A 20,952-nucleotide genomic window follows, 5' to 3' on the forward strand; every position below is an offset into this window, starting at 1 on the left:
TCCCACCACAGCTTTACACAACAACAGATACGGCTGTGTGACGCAGCTTTTCTCAGCTTGTTTAACTCCGACACCGAAGAGGAGGACTTTGATGTTTTCAGTGCGCCGGAGGACGATGAATGAGACGTTTTGTTGGACCAGAAACTGTTAAAGAAAACTACCAAAATAAGGTCAGTTAAATGAACCGTATTCCTCCGAACTTTAATTCCTAAAGGTTTGATTTTTATGTTTTGATGTTGAATTCACTTTTTTGACGACAAATTTTGTGTGTACTGGTTTTTTTTATGTTGAGGGTGTGGCTTATAGTCCGAAAAATACGGTAGTATAAAATAGTAAACTCAGCGACTACAATTTCCCAAAAACACAGCATACGTAGCCGCTCCCAAGTAGGGACTTGTCTCTAGAAAGCCTCGATAAAAGACGCCGACGTGTCCTCTGATGATGAGCGCTAGTGTCGCGGTAGCAACATGCTATGTGTTTACATCCACTGCCGCCATGTTTGTAATGACTTATTATGAGAACAAACGTATTCACGTGTGACTTTAATAGCATTTCTTTCTTAATGAAAACACCGCAGTTGCGAAACTGTGTTTTTTCAACATTAACAGAATATCGACAAAGTTTTGCGCACATTTGCAATGGAAACACAGCTAGTGTAAATTAAGGGTTAATGTGTTCTTTTTGCAAATTGATTGACTGAAACTGAAACTATGCAAATAAAAATTGTTTTCCTGAATACTTCATGAATTAGAAAGTTAAGTTTTGACATTTTAATGCTTGAAGCTGTAATTTAATAATATTCAGACTACGATTGCTACACATGAATGTCCCACTGACAATAGTCGACAGTAGCTTGAAGGAGAGGGGGGAAACGAATCTAAACGCCTACACCCACACAACAAATGCCAGAGCAAGGTAGTGTGTCGCCTGAAGCGAAAACAGAACTGTTGTTAGGCTTTTCTCTTTCTTTTTTTTTCCAAATGAAGAAGAGCTGCAAAACGTAGAGCTTACACACAGAAATATACAAACTGCATGACCCAGTAGGTCAGAGAGGCTTGAATCATTTCTTTCAGCAGTTTCCTTTTTTTTTTTTTCTGGTTCTAGTGGCCCCCCTCCAGCTATGTCCTTTTTGTTCCAGCGTCAGCCAGAGCAAAAGTGGGTGGGATGTGTGTAGTCCTGCCAGTGTTGCTGTAAACATGAAAACATCGTAGCCAGTTATCAACCACACAGTTTTTGAAGGAATGCCATATGACACAAAAAAATCCCTTATTTATTCTACGATAAGAGAAAGCTGCACCTTTTTGGAGTAAGGGTTTTGCTTAAAAAAACTGAAATATGATGCACTGGTTTAAGGCACCATATGAACTCAAATGTTCAAATATGAARGAAAACTATGCCATACAAAAGACATCATGAATCCCTCAGTGTTCACAAYAAACCATCAGATAGCCAGAACACGTGTCACCATGGTCACAGCTGCACGGACAGGCCGTCTCACCAGATACGCTCTTCTAATGAGCTGGTTTCACAAAGACCCTGCAACAAGAGCTGCTTGTTGTTTGTTAGCTGAAGCATTCAGAGGCCTCAGGATTGCTTTGTTTGATTAATGTGTCCATGTGAGAATAAAGACTGAAGCTCAGGTGTGCTGCTAAAAAATGTCCGATCATGYCCTTTATGTCAAATGATGGTAAAGTTACTTCAAAGAAACACAACACCATAATTGTGTTTAGAGGTTTGGAGGCGGGGCTTAAAGGGGTACAAACTCTGGTTCCAAAACAACATGGCAGCTCTAATAAAACGAGTCAGACCGGTCTCACTTCCCAACAACAAAGGATAGAAGAAATTTTAAAAAAAAAATTATATAGGTCTTCTGGACGGGTTCTTCTCTAATGAAACRTTTCGTCTCTCCTCCAAGAGACTTCTTCAGTCTGAGAGTTTCAGGCCAGGAGGACTGCGATCAGTTATACATCGGGGAAACAAAGCAGCCACTGTTCAAAAGGATGTCCCAACACAGACGAGCTACATCTAATGGCCAGAACTCTGCAGTTTTCACTCATTTACAGGCCAGCGGTCACTCTTTCAGAGATGAGGATGTTCTCATTCTTGATAGAGAGGAACGTTGGTTTGAGAGAGGARTAAAAGAAGCCATTTTTGTGAAGAAAGACCGTCCATCATTAACAGAGGTGGAGGCCTCCGTTTTCAGTTGTCCCCCTCCTACAGCATGGCTATTGCCAGTATCACTCCACCCCCATTAACAATAGGTGTTAATTAGGTGTCAACGATAGCCATGTGATGTGAGTATCAGTCACATGGAGGCAGGGCTTAAAAGCCTGAATTTTGCCTGAAACTCTCAGACTGAAGAAGTCTCTTGGAGGAGAGACGAAACGTTTCATTAGAGAAGAACCCGTCCAGAAGACCTATACAATTTTTTTCTTTTTGATTTTTTTACCTGGATTACTGAGATGCATCAGGATAGAAGAGATACTTACTCTATAATAGAAGGCAGCAGTGATGGTGGGCAGCACTAATCTAAAAATTAGTTCCACTAGCCCTAAAGCATTAACTCAAATATCTAGGTCCCCTAATTCTAAAGYACTAACTCACTGACAGTTTTAGCAAAAGCTAATTCTAAAGCACTAAAATAACCGAGTCAACCCATGAGCATTCTTCAACATGAGTCACATGTTGCCATGTTGCTCTCTTAAGACTTGTCATTGACATACAGCTGGATTTGGGTTCATATATTAATATATTATCACCTGGTGGATAAGTGACACCCTAATGAACAAAATGTGTGACAGCTTTCACCCTCAGCTGTTAACATTAACGTTGATCAATAACATTTATAGACCTCAGTTAGTGCTTCTAAATCCAGCCTATAAATGTTAATCTACTAATTTTAAAATGAGCAAAACATYTAAAGCACTAATCAAGAAATTATTTTCCCTTTTAGTGCTTTATGGGAACTGTGCCCACCACTGGAAGGCAGGGAGGTATATTATCAGTTTTTATTGTTAACAATAGTTTGGTTTCTGAGCACATTTGCAAAGTCTGCTTGCTTTCTAGAAAGCAATTGCAAAACAAAGTTGAACATGATGCCATTGCTAGGTCTGAGTTCTGACCTCCAAGCCAGTTGGAAACCAGACCAGTTTACAGGTGAACATATTTTGATTTCCAAAAAAAGAGGACACTTGGCCAAATCGTGTAACACTTTAATGATAATGTATACTTAAAGGAGACATATGCAAAATCCATATTTTTAGCTATAAAATGCATTTCGTTGTGAACGTGGAGTCTTTGATAGTGCAGAAAAGTTAAATTTGGTCTCCCCTGGTGCTGTGTAGATATTATATTTTTAAACCCGTTCAGTTTTCTCTATTCTTTATTATGTTTTCTGAACTATTACATCAAATTATTTGCAATGGAATTGCCAAATAAGGTTTGGATTTACCAACTACAATTTGGTGGTCTTCATTCTCCTCTGGTTTTGGCTCCAACATGTAAGGCTGGATGGACAAGKCTTCCCCTTTTGACATCTTTAAATAAATTGTAAATCATTTGGATTTAAAGAGACAGCCTCAAAACGAGTTGATCAGAGAGACACCTCAGAAAATGGGTGAAAGAGGGGCTTGTGGAGCTACAATRAGTATTTCAGACAGTTCCACTTTATATAGACCCCAACTGAATAATTTAAATGTGGGAAAAAAAGGATTTAAAAACTGATATGTCTGCTTTAAAGTATCTCTTCTCTGTGTGGATGAAATAAATAGTGAAATAACAAACTTCAGATCGGCTTTGATGAGTCAATAAATACAAAAATAAAATAAAAACTTCTGGAAATAAATGATAATAATGCCTCATCTATTAGAAAAATTTTACCTGTAACAAAATAATAGCTCTCCTTTCAGGTTTTACTGGCCAAATACAGAATGTGAAAAGTGGACATGTCCGGACAAAAGAAGATGTTTGGTCACCGCAGCTTCCACAAACCTAAAGCCTGCATGTTTTTTCTCTGCTGATTGGGTTATAAACTTAATGCAGCGTTACGTGCTTCTCTTTCACAGACTGAAGTGTTACTAATCAAAGGATGTCAAAAGCTCGMGTATGTGATTAGTCATATTAGCAGCATCTATCTTCCCCCCGTTGATTGTAATATCATTCGTGTCGACTTATTTATTCTAACAATTTTTTATCTGAACAGCTCGTCTAACAGCAAGTGAAAACTTTTCTTCTTCAGGACCTTTGTTGCTGTTTTAGCTTGCAGACTGGTTTGCACTTTTAAAGGTTCGTGTGGTTTTGCACAACTTTTGATATAATTTGCCTTTTTTTAAGGGCAGGCTGTTTATCTTTAACTCTTCCATTTATTATCTGCAAAATCTTCTGCAAGCAGAGTTTCATTCCCAGAGAGATGCAATGTTTAGACAAAGGTGGTCTGTAGTGTTGAAATCTCCTTCATTGTTTGCAGCAGCGCTGTGACCGGCAGCATATATTTAGCCTCAATAAAATGCATATTAAGTGAAGTAAACTAGGTTGTTTCTTGAATAGTAAGTTTTTGTGCTGAAGGTCCTGAAGGATACATCCATTAACAAAATATCCTGGGTAAGAAGGTGTAAAAAAATAAAGTGGTGTTTCTACAGCAAGATTCTGGTGAGGAAACAAAAAATAAAAAGCTAAAGGTCATTAGAGAGATGTTGCATCTTCAAAATGTGTTTTTAAAATCAGGCCAGAAGATTTAAAGATATTAGATATTCATGCAGTGCTGTATGTCCTTTGGTGCTTTGCTGGCTTTCAGTCTCGTTCAGGGTTGAAATGAATAAATTCTGTGCAATCATGCAAAACTATTAAAATCTGTCGGCCTAAAAGAAGCAATCTTTACTTTAAGTTTTACGTCCTTTTTTAACAGCTTAGAAACAAATTGTTATTTCTCATTAAATAGAAATGTTTATTTCTTGACTGAAAAGCGGGTAAAGAAAATGGATGGACGGTAGATAATCTGATTGGACCGCCATCCTCGCTTTGATACATGCATCAGACAAAAGAGTCCAGCTTTTATGTTTCTCTGGCCCACCTCCAGGCTTTCATACACATGTCTGCTTGTGAACTGACAGTGCTGCTGTCATATTGTATCTGACATCCTCTCTCTGCCTCCTCTGGGATAACATATTGTAGATGGGCTCCTTTGCCTTTGGATGTTTCCCTACGTTCAGAAAACAACCGATGTTCAAACAGCGTACGTGTCCCCGCCAAGCACAAACACACATTGTACACAGAAGCTACAGTCGATAAGCAAATATACTCTTTGCTCCTGTTTCATTCGCAGGTTTTCAATTTATCAAAACTAAAAGAAGAATGTGCTTCGTCGAGCTCCCCTCATCTGTTTGTCTGACGATGTGGCACGATCATCAGTCTGGAGAAGATGGCGTGTGGGCTGATGTGGAAAATATGCTGAAATATGTGGGATTGATAGAGATGTTCACGAGTGAAAACAGTTCAAAACTCCCCTTTTTTCACTTCCKCATATGTGTTATTATAGGTGTTGCATTATTGTCAGGACACAATGCTTTCAATCTGTTGTTCCTCTGCTGTTCATTCATCCGAAATAACAAAAGAAAACTAAACATTTTTTGTTTTTTGTTTGCTTTTGTGCTGCCATAATTTATTAAAAGTGTGTTTTTGTAAAAATTTTGCGTCACCGGGCTTCTGTTGCCCTCGTCTCTTATCAGTCTGAGACTCGGAGTGTTTGTGGCCCCTTCTGCTGTCACTTTCAGCTCCGTCTAACCCGCTCTCCTATTTGAAGTTCTGTCATCGCCTGGCTTTGAACTGCCACTTATGTTTTACCCTACATGCTGCTTGTCTCCGGAGTTTTGTGTGGTGTGAAATTGGCTGAGTCACAGGCCACATTTCAGCTCAGGGTTTCGATAATAAATACTGGACACATTTAAGCAGGCTCAGCAGCACCACTGTCTCTAAACTGTAATGCTTTTCATCTCTCTGGATACTTTGTGTGTGTGTGTTCTTTTTGTTTGTTTTGTTTGCTAGTGTAACCCCCTTTTTTATCTTGTATGCAATGAGCTATTTGTCCGATATTTAAATTCTGTTCAAAGTGAGTCATTTCAGAACATGAGCAAAACTCTTTCCAGACATGAAAATTAAATACTTACATGCTAATTTTCAAGTCCAAAGTACTTTTATGATGCTAATAGTAGGGGTGCAACAATACATGTACCCGTATCGAATCGAACTGAACCGTACCGAACAGTGCTGTATCGAACAATATAGATTTTAAAAATTTACTTTATCAACTTGTCTTCTGAAGATGCTCTGTGTTGAAGGATCAGTGGATCTGTGTTCGACTACTCCACCTAGGCTGCATTTTTGCGCGCAGATCCACTGAGAAACTTGCTGTTTCAGCAACATTTAATTAAAAAACTGTACTTTTGAGGTTAAACAAATGTTCATAATTAATATAAATAAATTACAAGTTAAAAGGGGCATGGATATTTCTCTTTTTTGTATCGAAAAAATATCGAACCGAGACTAAAGTATCGAACCGAACCGTGAATTTTCTGTATCGTTGCACCCCTAGCTAATAGGTACTTTGCAGGTTAGAATTAGCAGAAAAACTGGTTCTTTTAATATAATTATTACATTTGTCCTATAATAACTATACTTTTCTAAATTTGCAGGTGATTAAATTGTGAAGAAAAACTGCAAATCACACAAACTTCTTTTTCTTTTTTCTTTTTTTTTGACCTCATGAGTTCTTTTAAAGATTTAGGGTTAGAAATATATTAAAATTAAAAGCCTGACATTCCTTGACAGGCGCCGCCACCTTTCATGCCAGATTTTTAAAATCATCACATGTTAAGAAATGAGAGCGCTGTTATTGAGAGCTAACATAGATTAGCTGTGGGAGCCATTTTTGTTCGGATCGACTCAAAATGCGAGTCTGTAGATGTACACGTCCTAAAGGTGTCCTTCAAATCAGTTCTGTATTTCCTAAAATATTTTGCCAATGGACAAAGTTGCCTCCAAATACTTAATGCAAAATTGTAAATCAAAACTCTRCCCAGTTTATTAGCACTCTAATCATGTAAGAAATAAGTCTAAGCTCAGTATTGTATGAAGTACCTCAAAGTGATGCTTGCGTAAAAGTACAAGTATCATCATGAAGCTACTTTGGTAAAAGTTAAAGTCTCTTCTAAAAATAATTGAGTAAAAGCCCTAAAGTATCTGATTTATTTTGTACTTAAGTTTCAAAAGTAAATTTCTGACATAAAATGTACTCACAGTAAGTAATAAAAGTAAATATATTGAAGAAAAACGAACAGTTAGATTTTACAAAATGACAATTAACTGAGAAGTGGCATCTACATTTTTTTTCTTTAAGGTGTGCAGCTGTGATGGATTGTGTACAAACTAATACCATGTAGTATATATTTATACTTCTAACGCGCTGGAATGAAATGAGTAACAATTTTCAACTTCTTACCTTTTTAAAAATGTAAGGAGTAGAAAGTACAGATAACTGTAAAAATGTAAGGAGTAGAAAGTACAGATAACTGTAAAAATGTAAGGAGTAGAAAGTACAGATAACTGTAAAAATAGGAGTAAAAGTAAAACGTAGGCTGAAAAATAATTACTCAATGTACTGCTTCCCCCACCTCTGTCTAATGATGGACGGTCTTTCATCACAAAAATGGCTTCTTTTACTCCTCTCTCAAACCAACGTTCCTCTCTATCAAGAATGAGAACATCCTCATCTCTGAAAGAGTGACCGCTGGCCTGTAAATGAGTGAAAACTGCAGAGTTCTGGCCATTAGACGTAGCTCGTCTGTGTTGGGACATTCTTTTGAACAGTGGTTGCTTTGTTTCCCCGATGTATAACTGGTCGCAGTCCTCCTGGCACTTAACAGCATATACAACATTGCTCTGTTTGTGCCGGGGCACCGGATCTTTGGGGTGAACCAGCCTTTGCCGTAATGTGTTTTGGGGTTTGAATGCCATTGGGACATCATGTTTAGAAAATAAACGTCTCTGTTTCTCCGAAACACCCGCAACATACGGAATAACCACTGGTTTGGGTCTGGGTTTGGGGTCTTCATTTTCACCTGAAGGTTGCATGGAGTCCTGTCTGTGTTTCCTGTCTGCTTTCAAGAAAGCCCAGTCAGGATAACCACACTGCTCCAGGGCCTGTCGTGTGTGTGATTTCTCTTTCTGCCTGGCTCCTGGGTTTGTAGGGACACTGTCTGCTCTGTGGTACAGAGTCCTGATCACTCCTAACTTGTGTTCCAGTGGGTGGTGGGAGTCAAAACGCAAATATTGGTCTGTGTGTGTGGGCTTACAATACACGCCAGTTTCCAACCGTCCTCCTTCCGAAACCGAGACATCGCAATGTTTTTTAACAAAAAAAGTTAATTTATTACCACAAACCTAAAATCTGCATTCATTTTGAACATTAAAAAGACACAATGCTCACAAATACACATTTCAACAAGTCAGGACCCATATTTACAAAGGTAAAATGTGGAATTTTCTTCGAACACATCAACTATAATATACTAACGGTTGCCTTTTTAAAGTTGAAAAACAATTAAATTTGTAGATCTGAAGACTTAAAACACGTATTTATAATTAGCTGTCCTCCCGTTGCTGTAGTCTTTATACTCCTGTTGAAAGACTCCGGTCAACAGATGCTCGGCTGTCGCTGCCCCTCCAGAAACAAAGCTGCAAACACAACCAGATGCTTTGAAACTAATCTGGTTTCTGTTCCTCGGAGACGGACTGCGAGTCTGATGCTCCGCTGCTTTTGTGCGTCAGCCTCATCGTCTGAGAGAAAAGCACCCTCTCTGGGTCTTCAGTAAAGCTTCGGCTTTGCTTGTTAGCCTAAAAACAGCAGCGGCTCTAGTGGTTGGTAATCACTGGGTCCACGGTGGGGGCTCCAGCTGATGAAAGCAGCCACATCCTGTGCAGGAGTGCACTTGTCAGGAGGGACCCCCCCAGGAGAGAGATTTTTAGTTAATGCAGTGATAGCCCAGCTCCTGTGTCCTTAACAGCAGGGTGGGCTGCCGGTGACAGTGTGTGGCTTGAGGTGCCACCAAAAAAAGCAACCTCTGCTTCGCTATTAGCGCTGAGCAAACAAGCTGTTTACTCTACCTGTTTCTTTTGGCTACAAATACTTACAAGACTTGCAACTCTGTCTCATTTAAGTGGTGCAACACAAGGCATGTTGTACGTACTTTGATCCTGAAGTATGTCGTGTTCATGATAAGGAATTAACTGCCCCCCCCCCCCCCCCAATAAGCCAATCTCTGCTGGCATGCTTTCAAAGATCCACGTTGTGCACCTCATCCGAACCGTAAAACTTTTATCATTGATGCACAGCGCTCGTTTGTTTACAAGCGACAACAAAACGGGGCCACCCCCGAGCTCGGAGACACGGTCCAAATGTTTACTTTTTTTTTTTTTGCCACAACACGAGCAATTAGCAAAGCACTTGTTCCCTCTTCTTATCTCGAGCATCTCCCTCATTCCAATCAAAATGCCTCGGATGTCCTTGGATTTTCCTGTCTTGTAAACACCGGAGGCCGTGAGCGCTGTTTACCGGAGAACAGCGATGCTTCATCTCCCGCTCAGTCGGTCCCCCAGGTGGGTGGGGGGCCCACGCTCACCTTGTTACCCTTTTAATTAGTAGCAGCAGCTAATAGCGCCAGCCGCTTGTGCTGCCTCAGCGACTTGGAGAATCGCACCGATCGATCGCTAACACTTGGACTGAGACGGGGCGACTGGAGGGGGCTTGTGTGGTGGGAGCAGTTCTGATCATTTCTGGGCTAAAATCAAACAACACATTATTTTTAAAAGAACCTTTGGGGTATGTGTAACAATCATATCCCTTTTTTTGTACATTGAAAAGAATAATAAGGTTCCTCGTGCACATTCTACTTCCTCAGTCCCCCCCCCACCCCTTCGTTTCCTCTCCCTCTGAAAATGAATGTAATCAAAAAGCTAAGGGTTTGCTTGGCAGATTCCATTGTGCCCTTATAAGCTTTTATCCCTTCCAACCACTCGCCTTCGTGCTCATTTCTTTTCTTGTTTTGATTTAAAGATGCAGTGGAAGTACTTAGCATTTAGATGACATGCTGCRGGAGGGGAGGTGTGATGGATCAGCGCCTCTTCACGGGCCTGAATTTCTTTGAGAGTCCCGGGCTTGGTTCTGCCTGCGGGACGGACAGAGCGGCAGGCCAGGCGGGCAGCGGAATACCAAGTCCGCCTTGCGAAAAGGGTCTGGCGTGGCCGAGGGTGGGGTGGGGTGGGGGGGGAAGCAGCGGCTGCTGGGAATGCCAATGCGCTGCCCAGACGGCCCAAGGCTCCTCTGATTGGTTAAACACACCATTAGCTTTCTGATTATAATTAGCTGAGTCATTATCTACAGAAAAGTGGCTCGTTCACTGTATTAAAAAAAAAAGCAGGCGAGGAAGCTGTTTCCTTCTCCTGGTCCAGGGGAAAACAGCGTGTTGTGCCCTCTGTGAGATAAATGTGTGCAAGAAGAAACAAAGTGAAACACAGTTTAACAGAGAGCCTCACAGCTGACGATAAAAAAATAAAAATTGGTGCTTTTAGTCAAAGGCTAAAAGAGGTTCCTTGCTTTTTAATTCAGTGACTATTACGCGCTCATATTTTCTGGTCGAGGAGCGAAGCGGCATCCTTAAAGCTCATAAAACCGACCAGAGGACAAATTAACCTTCAGCTTTTTTGTATCTCCTTACATCTAAGTGAAAAATGTGCCACCTGTGCTTTTAAATGGTCACGTCCTGCTCTGCATCTAATGCTAAAAAATGAGAGGAAGTTCAATTAAAGTCTCAGCGACGAGTCTGTTCCATCGATCCTGAACCTCTACTTTTTGTCTTTCAGCCTTTGCCCAAGGAGCCGTCGTAGGATGCAGAGGAAAACAGCAAGTATGAATTTAATGAAACTGTTTCATTCCAACGTGCATGCAGACATCAAAACTTTGATTTTATTTTGTTTAAATGTACAAGAAATGAGTTTTTTTTTATCCCTGAATCCCTGCAAAATTGACATCCGTTTTAGTCAAAGCAGGACTCTTCGGTGAACGCAACAAGCTTGAAAACTTTGTGTTTTTCCAGACAAAACAGGAACAGTGTTCTTTCAAAGTGGAGGAGGTTAGACATGGTTCAGGCTGGAGGAAAATCACAGTGGAATTGTCCATTCTTCTGGATGTAGTCACTTTGATGTATCGGAGTAAAAAAAGGGGGAAATTGCTGCAGTTATTGTCAGTTTTAGAATATAGGACTGAAACTAAAAAGCTCTCCTGTGGTTTCATCAAAGGCAGAAGCTTCTTTAAGAATCCAACTTTTTGGATGGGAGGATGTTTTTAGAAGAAAACAATTTGTGGAAAAAGTTTTAAAAAGATCCTTTTTCTAAATAACGAAATGACAGATTGCTGGAATTAGGTCGCTTGCATGAAATGCCTCCAATTCGATCTTTTATTAAAGGTTGCTCGGTCTTCAGCAGGTTGTTCTTTCTCTCCTGACGAGTTGGCTTCGCTTCTAATATTGTCTTTTCTCTAAAACACAAAGAAAAGTACTAGAGATTAAAGTGAAACCCTCTCCTGAGAATGTCGTCTGAGTGTCGGCGAAGCTTTTATGTTCCGCAAAAACCACAAGCGTTTGGAATCTTCATGCCTTGCGTCTCGTAGCCAATATTCTAAGATTGATTTTCCCTCCTCCACCGAGAAAACAAAATGAATCACGCACAATTACCAAGGACGGGGAGAAAAGGGGGGGGGTGTTGTTGGAGTCATAAATATTTATTTGCCAACCCTGTAAATTTGTGCAATTCTGTGTGGATTTGCCAACTTATATTTAAGTGTCTGAATGATTTATATGGGCAGTCCTACTGTGTTGCATTTGTCCWCTGTCACCCTGAATCATTTATGCATTAATGTTTATAGATTCATGCGTGTAACGCATTCACGGCAGATTCCCATCATTTAGTGGAGAGTTTTCCTGATCAACTGAGGCTAAATGAAGTCATTAATGGCAGGATTTTACTGAAGGGATCTGAGTCTCATGTAGGCGGGATTATGAAGACTGAAATCTTGCCCTCGAACACAGAAGTCAAAGATTCATGTGAGACAAATCTGGTAAATATTTAAAACTTTCTAGATTTTTATTAAGAGAATGGCAGAAGAGCAAAAGGACGGCAGTCATTATGAGAATAAAAGTGTATGATAATTAAATCACAATAATAAGAGAATAAAGTCAAAATATTACCAGAAAAGTCGCATTAGGAGAAAAAGTCAATATTATAATAGTTATAATAATAGATTAAAGTCATGTTAACACCAGAATAAAGTGAAAATATAAGAGAAAAGTCATAAAGTTAAATTGAGAAAAAGTGTACGATATTAAATTCATAATAGAGAAGTCATAATAATACGAGAATAAAGTCATATTACGGGAAGAATTGTACAAGAATGAAGTAATATTACCAGCATAGTCATAGTAATATGAGACTGAAGTATATTACCAGAATAAAGTCAAAAGATTACAAGAATACAGTCGTAATAATACAAGACTAAAGTCATGGTATTACGAGAAAAAAGTGAGTAAAATGAAAAATGTAAGAATAAAATTGTCATAAGAGATTAAAGTCATATGACCAGAATAAAGTCGAAATAATACAAGACTACCGTTGGAATATGAGAATGAAGTCCTTATTTTACAAAAATCTTACAAAATAAAGTAGTAATAACATAAGAATAAAGTCTTAATATTGTGAGAACTCCTACATGATAAAGCAGTCTTGCCGTTGTGTTAAAACAAGGAATGTTGAGTATCTGGTGGAGTTATACCTTGGTGTAATTTATATTTTGGTAATCTTGACGTTCATCGAGGTTTTGGAATCAGTGGGAGTGAACTCCAGTGAACACGGCAACGCCGACGTTAAGAGTAAAATAGTAGGGGGGGCCAGGCGTAGCCTACATACGATCACCTGAAGCTGTGTGGCACTGCATTTAATGGCTGCAGGGACTGAAGAACAGCCAAATTTTGAATCTCACAGAACTGGTTAGCACTCAGAGTATGTGTTAGTTTAACTGTCAGCTACTACCAAACCATATCTTAGCTCAACGTCTGTAAAACAGACTGAGTTATTGCCAGTTCTGTTTAAGATGTTCGTTTTGTGGAAGCAGCCATGTTGTTTCTTCGCCCTATTTCTCATGATAGCGAGTGATAACGAAAAATGCTCATAAAATAACCTCATTTTTTTGTTTTTTCTCTACTGCAGGCTCGTTGACGTCCCTTTTTTATATTAAAAACAAAAACACAAAAAAAAAACAAAGGAGGCCAGTCACCACACCTGAACATTGTGTCCATTCACACACGAGCGCCTCTGATTTACACAAGGACTGACTCTCAATAAGGACAAAAAAATAAAAAATAAATAAATCACCCACAGATCCTTCAGTCATCACAGCAAAACAAAAAATATCATCTGGCCGGAACTTCTGAGAACTTTTCGAAGCGTTGAAGAAGAAACGTTTCGACGTTGAACTTTCACCACCAAATTTCTGGCTTCATCGTTGAACACGAGCGCTGTGAGGAGCAGTTACCAATGGAAGAGGCAGAGTCATCTTCATTACAGTAACTGGCTTTTTGTGTCTTTTTTTTTATTTTGGTCACTGCCTGATCTCTAAAAGAAACCTCCTTGAAGATTTTTTTTTTTCTAACGTTTGGACCTGATTTAAACTCATAAGAAGATTTTTCAAAAGTCGGCCCCCCATTTTATCTTCTTTACGATCACAGCTATGAAGCCGCTCGGGCTCATAATCCAGACAAGTTTCTTTAACGACAGTTTGCTGCTAAAGAGTTGTGACTTTACTTGTGACTTTACTGAGACTGAGCCAGACTATATCATCTATCAACTTCTAGATTTTTTTTTTCTCTGATTTAACTGGGTGAAACTTTATGAGGCTGAGGCCACCTAAATCTCTGCAGAGATGTTCTGGGAGGGTTTTGAGATGAAAACTGAAAATCACACAAAAGACAGAACGAATCTGCAGTTTTTTTTTCTTTTTTCGTGACAATAATGACAGTAAAAAAACTTGAACATTTTGGATGACTCCGCTTATATCTTCTGTTCGGTATGTGGTGCCAACATAGACTATAGGAGTGGTTTCTTGTTCTTGTTCACACCACAGGGAGCATTTAGCAGATGTGGACTCCTGGCTCATTTTTGTGTGTGTTTTATTTGTGAGTGTGTGAGAGCTCATCCAGAGACACACTGTGAAGTAAGTCTCATCCAATGCATTATTCATCCTCTTGTATATTTTTGGGACACGCTCAGACCAGAGCTCACAGTCTGGCAAAGAAAAAAACATTTGGGATTTTACAGATGTTGGATCTCATGTGGCTTACCTTTCGATTTTCTTTTTCCTTTTATTCAGTGTTTAGAGATATTTATATTGGAGCAAAAAAACATTAAAAATACTGAAAAGTGGAAAATATCACATTATGTCACATAGGTTAAATTCTGTAATTAAACTCTATTCATCTGTAATTAAATGTATTTCTGAATTATTGTCCAAATTGAATATATTTTGATATGAAATGTTTTGGGCAGATATTTGCAGGATGTGTTATTTGCTGATTTAAATGACAGTGTGGGATTTGAAACAATGTGTATAAATATAGCCAACTTATGTATTTCATGTTCTGTTGGGCTCATGGAGAAACAAGGGCACAGGCAGCACAAAAAAAAGTTTATTTTGTGAAAAAGAAGAGCGGGTGGACACAACGGCAAAAACACAAATCATCAATAATGCAGATGCCAAACACATCGGGACATTATAGATTTGTCGAGACTTTTTTGTTTTCGTTGTACAGTTCTGTTTGTTTTTGCAGGAGTATAACGGCATCCTGCTTTTTATGAGCAAGTGTTCTTGTTAATGTGTCCATTCTTTTTGTACATCTCCACTCAATGTCTGCATTTGAGGATATAAAAAAGAGCATCAGTTTCTAAAAGCTATGATGGGTGTGTAGGCATGTTTTTGCTACATTGTGGGAACCATTTTCCAGAAAAACGCAGCGTCGTGGGGACCAGCCATTGGTACGGATTCTAATTTCGGGTGGGGATGTTAGGTTTAGGACCAAGATGTGAATTGAGTTTAGGTTAGTTTTAGAATAAATAGTCAGGGTTAGGCTACAAAATTACCAAAAAAAATGAATGGAAGTCAATCCACGATCCCCACAAGGATATAAAAAACAAAACTGTGTGTGTGTGGTATTAGTGTTTCCAGGTCAATTATGCTCTGTTTAGTGAGAAAATACCAATTTCCACCTGATCCCTCATTTTTTATTTCATGCTGCCTTTTTTTTAAATCGCATCTTTGTTTTGCACTCTGTAAATAAAATGTCCCGTTGGTTTGACTCAGTCAGTTTGGTGCTGCTGTAAAGCTGGATTTCTGCGCAAATAGAAATGATTAACTGTACCTTCTCTTTTAGCTTTTAGGTAGTCATTGTTTCCAAACTGTGAGAATAAAACTGAAGCCGGGCCATTCCCATGACTCCTGTGACTGTAAACAAATGGACGACACTGAAATGTTTATATATATATATATATAATATTTTATATTTTTAATTCTGACTTTAAAAAAAGATTTGAAGGAAAACACTATCTGATGCATACCAGAAAAAATGATCTAAAACAAATTAGAACATTTTAAAATGTGAAGAAAAGAAGAGGAAAAAAAGATTATATTTTACTTTGAATCCAATAAATGTTTATTTGTTTCAATTTGGACTATAAGTGGCTGTGATATAAAACYATTAAAATACCTAAAGGCTGGGGGATAATTGAGGACATTTTCATGGTGTTTGGTGTTTATGTACGATAACACAAAGTGAACTAATTCTGATCTAACGATGTGGAGTTCTACAAATTTGGTCAGTTTTAAGAAATAGTTTTTTTTAATTTAGTAGCTTAGTTTAAACACWGTATCCATCCTTATTTAGTTTGAGGCAATAAGTTTTGCAAATTTTTCTTAGAGAACATGTTTTTGTGGAACGTTCAACAGTTTGGTGGTCTTCATTCTCTTCTGGTTCTGGGTCAGACTCTGGCTCCAACATGTAAGGCTGGATGGACAAGTCTTCCCTTGTCGACATCTTTTAGTTTATTTGTAACTAAAACATTTCTGCACCACTATATAGTTGTAAACCCCTTTATCAAACTAGAATGGACCGCTCTAGAAATTGGAAGGGGATGGATTGTGAAACGKTTTGTTTGGATTTAAAGAGACAGCCTCAAAACGAGTTGATCTGAGACACACCTCAGAAAAGGGGCGGGGCTTGTGGAGTTACAATAAGGAGGAATTCAGACCAAAGCATTTCAGTTCCACCTTATATAGACCCCAACTGAAGGATTTAAATGTGAAAAAGGATTTAAAAGTATCATCTTTTACTATTTTTTTGACTGAAGTAGCTTAGATCAATGGTTCCCAAACTTTTTATCTTCTGACCCACAAAATATCCATGGCAAAACCTTGTGACCCCAGATATTACTGGTATGAGTACATGAACTTCATTAATAACCCTAAAAACACAGGCTTTTTGACAATCTAAACAGCTTATGCACAAATGTAAATACTTATTTATACTTATTTTGTGTTTTGTGATAATTATAGAGAAAATATTACATCAGCAATTGTTTTATTACCCTTTAAATTGATTTCTGGAGATTATCAAAGGTGCTTCATGACCCATAATTGGGTCCCAAGCCCAACTTTGGGAACCAAAGTGCAGTGGTTCCCAAACTTTTCAGCTTTTGACCCACAAAATAACAGTAGCAGAGACCTGTGGCCCCAACTATTTTTGGATGATAAACATTTGTATCAGGTCAACAAAACATGGGCATAGTAACAATATTTTTGTACTACATTTATCCATTTTAAATACACTAACCTCACTCATTTGTAACAACTAAGGCAAAAATGTAAATAATTCAGAAAATCTTTTCAGGACCCCATCTTGATGTTTCGGGGCCCCACTTTGGGTCCCGACCCCAACTTTGAGACTGGCTTAGATGACTTTTAACACTTAGCTTAAGAAAATGCAACTTTGTGGGACTGTTGGGAGCATGTTTTTGAAGAAAGGTTAAGTTTTGTTAACTTGTGTTTGTGTGCTTTGAACAAGTAACAAGCCTAAAAAAAAGGAAGGGTGCTCTTGAGAAAGGACCTACAAATCTCACGTATTGTCGACAATGTTAAGTCCCCGGACCTTGTTCATGAACGTTTTGTTCCTGCAGCTCTTTTCTCATCAGATGGTCTTCGCGATGCCGACTTTGTTAATCCAAACWAATTCTGTCTCTGTATTTGTTGAATGCATCAGGATTTGAACCTCTGTTCTCTCATGCTAAAGTGACAGTGGTCATCAGAACACTTGGTACGGGGACACCAAGCTGGAAGCGTGACTCCAGCAGATCACAGGAAGAACCTCAGAGATCCCTGTCCTGAAGAGCACATGAACAGATAAGTTGCTGCACAGAAATCTCAAGCTTGAACTTAAAAATTGCTCAAAAAATTGCTCATGTGAAAATACTGAAGGGAAACTAAAGACTAAAAACAAGGCAGGTGTCATGATTAGGAGATTAGGACCAGGTTTGAAGGGAGGCCAGGAAGCAAGACCAACTGAAATATGCTAAGCAGAACCAGAAGTGATGACAATGATAAAAAAAAAAAAACAACAATGACAAGAGCAGTCTATTTTATTTAAAAGGGTTTCACACAAAACACATTTCTACTGCTATAATTATCAGTTACACAGACAGTCTTTAGRTTTTTCCTCCGGTGTCCTTGGAATTTAATCATAAGCAACATCTACAGTAAGAGCAGTCAAAATGTACCATTCAGTGTCTTCAGCAATATTTCTGCTCGCTGGGAAGAAAAAAAAACGCACTGAGACGTGTGGTTGGTGAGATTGCTGCCGAGCCAAATGTTCCCACTCAACTCCCACTCGGTAAGAGATGTTCTTTCAACAAAGGCCCTGCTGCTTGCTTGCTTTTCAGTTTCAGTGTCTTATTCGTTGTCTCCAGGTTGGAAAGTGGGCTACTGTCAGATCAATAATAAAAAGGTAGTATTCTATTTCCTGTTTTCTGTGATCGAGTACACCGCATTTGTTGAAAAACTTGTACTGCACCACACAAGCTGTCAYGAGGCCGATATGACAAACTACAAATACTTGATGAATATTTATCACCAGCAATTGAGCTGCTTGGTGTAAATAAACAGAAAACAAGAACAGAGAAATCTGACCTTTTAAAAAACAGGAAAAGTTTCTGTGATGAAGGCTTGTAGAGATGTTGCATTAAACCTGTTAACGCCCAACTCCTGCTGTAATTAATTCCAAAAATGAGGGTTTTTTTATGTTGTTGCTGTTTTGCCAGACACAAAATTTATGACTTTAAAGTAACCTGATATAAATCTTTTTCCTCGTTCAGGAAACTGGTTATCCATGAGTATAATAATCTGACAACACCCACATCTTCGCCTGCGGATGACATCGGCCTATCTGCTCCATCTGCACCGGCTCTGACAAATAGACTGTGCCGTGGCCGGTTCCAAAAAAATAAATACTGGCAGCAAAGCAAAGTTTTAAGAAGAGGAGTAGCCATTCGTTCAAGGTACCAACTGGAAGAATTCAAATATTAGCCCTGAGAGGATTAATAACGCACACGTGTCTGGCCATGTTTTGTTCCAAGGGGTCCACCGTTGACGTCGGGGATTAATCTTCTTGAAATTTCTTGTGTACCAACGCTCTGTGTTGTAGGCAGAGAGTCTCAGCAGGTAGCCGTTTTGTGCCGAGAGGCTCACCACTTGAGTGCAGGAATTCGTAATGAGAACCCGACGAAGAGGAAAGAAAGCAAACCGCGGCACTGATGTCTAAATTTGCGGAATGCAACTTGAACAGATAAAAACAAAAGCCATACATAGAAATGATAATTAGAAAACTGGATTACGTTCATTCTGTGTAAACAAGGGTTTCAACGTGTGGCTTCAGTTCAACAACCTTCACACTGTTATTTGAACTGTCCTGGTCTTACACGCTGTTAGTTTTCCTTCATATAAAATACAAAAGGATCCACACTTGTGGGATGTCTTGACAAGATGGACACATATTTCTGCCCCACAGGCCATCCTTATTGTTTTCCCTGTCTTGCTGCTGAGTCTTCCTCATCTACAATAGATCCCTGGCCGAGCCTAATGAGACACAAACACGCCCCTGGGGCTCGGGCTAACGTGTTAAACACAGCACCGTTGAACAGCACCACAGTGTAGTGATTTAGCTTTTATGCCTACATAAAAATCCATTTACTGATCCATTAGCTTAGCATAGTGCTAATGAGTTGTCAGAGATGATTCGCATGGGACTTTTGCTGCTAAGCAAATTATTGTGACTCTTCTAGAGTAGCCTTCCTACATTTTAAAGGAGCTCTTCCAGGTTTGTAGAATACAACTAAAGATGTAGCATGAATGAATGAATGCATATCGCTCACTGCCAGAGTTTCAAATCAAAATAATCTTCAGAGACAAAAGTTTCTGGTCGAACTTAATAAATAATATGCTCAATCTAATATGATCTCATGCAAGATCTGTTAGTGTTCAGGGGTGATTCTCTGTACACARCAACAATTTGGCTTCATGACTTTTAAAAAATTGCTAATATTAATAATATTTTTTGTTTAAATGTTTTGTTAGAACACCAACATGTTTAACATTAAGAAATGAATAATGATCTAGCTCAGTGATGAATAAAATAATAATTATATAGACCATAAATAGTGTTAGAGCACTGGTTCCCATCGCACATGTGGGGACAATATCCTTGTCTGCTCAGAGGTTGTGAAAATATCAATTTACTGTTAGTAATAAAAATCAGCAAAACAAGTCCATTTAAATAATTAAAACTTTATCTCAGTTAATCATCTTTTTCATTTGCAAGTAATAAATTGTAATAATTAGAAGCACTCAGAGTGCAAACCTCCGCCAAGGCCAATTTCCCCCATCCTGCAACGGAGTTAATGCACAAAAGGAGAGATGAAAACACATTTGCTGAATAAGTTCTGACGCAGCAAACATTTAAGCAGGCAGTAAGAAAGGGATTTCTTCTCGGTGGAGTCCAATGTGAAATTTAAAAGTCAAGACTCGTCAGCCAACGTTATTCATCTACAAACTAGTCCCGGATTAAGCTCCTAAGTTTTCATCAGTCAGATTCCACCGTGTAAAGCATCTGTTTTATCCCCTTTTATGAGTTTTTAACCATTTGACTATCTTTATAAACTGCTTCCTGGTACAGTCGGCTCTGGAAGTGAGATGCCATTTTTATAAATTTTTTTAAGCGAGTGGTTGAAGCAAAATACAGCGTGTGAGCGCTTTCAGCACAAACAAACACTCCCACGAACTTCTGCCAATCACAAATTTTTAATGTGGAGGGGGAACCTGACATGGTTGATCAGCTCTTCCAGACAGTCCAGCTTCGGCTCGGCTGCAGCAGGACCCTCCTCCCGCTGTCGGTGTGTTCTGTAATTCCCATAATGTGAAGAGAATCGCATTTCTTTTTCTACATTTCCAGACAGCATGTAACATCGCCAGTACTAGTTGATAACAGAAAAATCACAACTTTCTCAATAGTAGACATCCTGGGATGTATAGTCCCAGCGAGTTTGCGACTTGTACTTCCTGTTTCCTGCATGCGTCTGACGTAATGACACTTTGCGTAGTCTGGCTGATTCGCTCAAATTAAAAGAAAAATTCTTGTTTACATTGTGATCCGGATTATCATCAAAATGTAAAGGTGTGTTCCTTTGGCCAATACCCACCTATGGTAAAAATTTAATGACAATCCGTCCACAAGTTTTTGAGTAATTTTGTCCACAGAC

The 20,952-nt window shown here is 38.9% G+C and overlaps 1 protein-coding gene across 1 annotated transcript in view; it reads left to right on the forward strand.

Annotated features, from left to right (window-relative positions):
- The window catches only part of tafa5l (TAFA chemokine like family member 5, like), a 60,626-nt gene extending 46,046 nt beyond the window's left edge, over positions 1-14,580 (forward strand). The window contains exons 4-5 of the mRNA XM_014010343.1: positions 10,912-10,955; positions 13,309-14,580. Coding sequence (XP_013865797.1) covers positions 10,912-10,935 — 24 coding nt within the window. The 3' untranslated portion in view covers positions 10,936-10,955; positions 13,309-14,580. The remainder of the gene's footprint in view (positions 1-10,911; positions 10,956-13,308) is intronic.
- The last annotated feature ends 6,372 nt before the right edge of the window (positions 14,581-20,952 follow it).

This window comes from Austrofundulus limnaeus, unplaced genomic scaffold (assembly GCF_001266775.1).
Source record: "Austrofundulus limnaeus strain Quisiro unplaced genomic scaffold, Austrofundulus_limnaeus-1.0 Scaffold68, whole genome shotgun sequence".
Taxonomy (NCBI): Eukaryota; Metazoa; Chordata; class Actinopteri; order Cyprinodontiformes; family Rivulidae; genus Austrofundulus; species Austrofundulus limnaeus.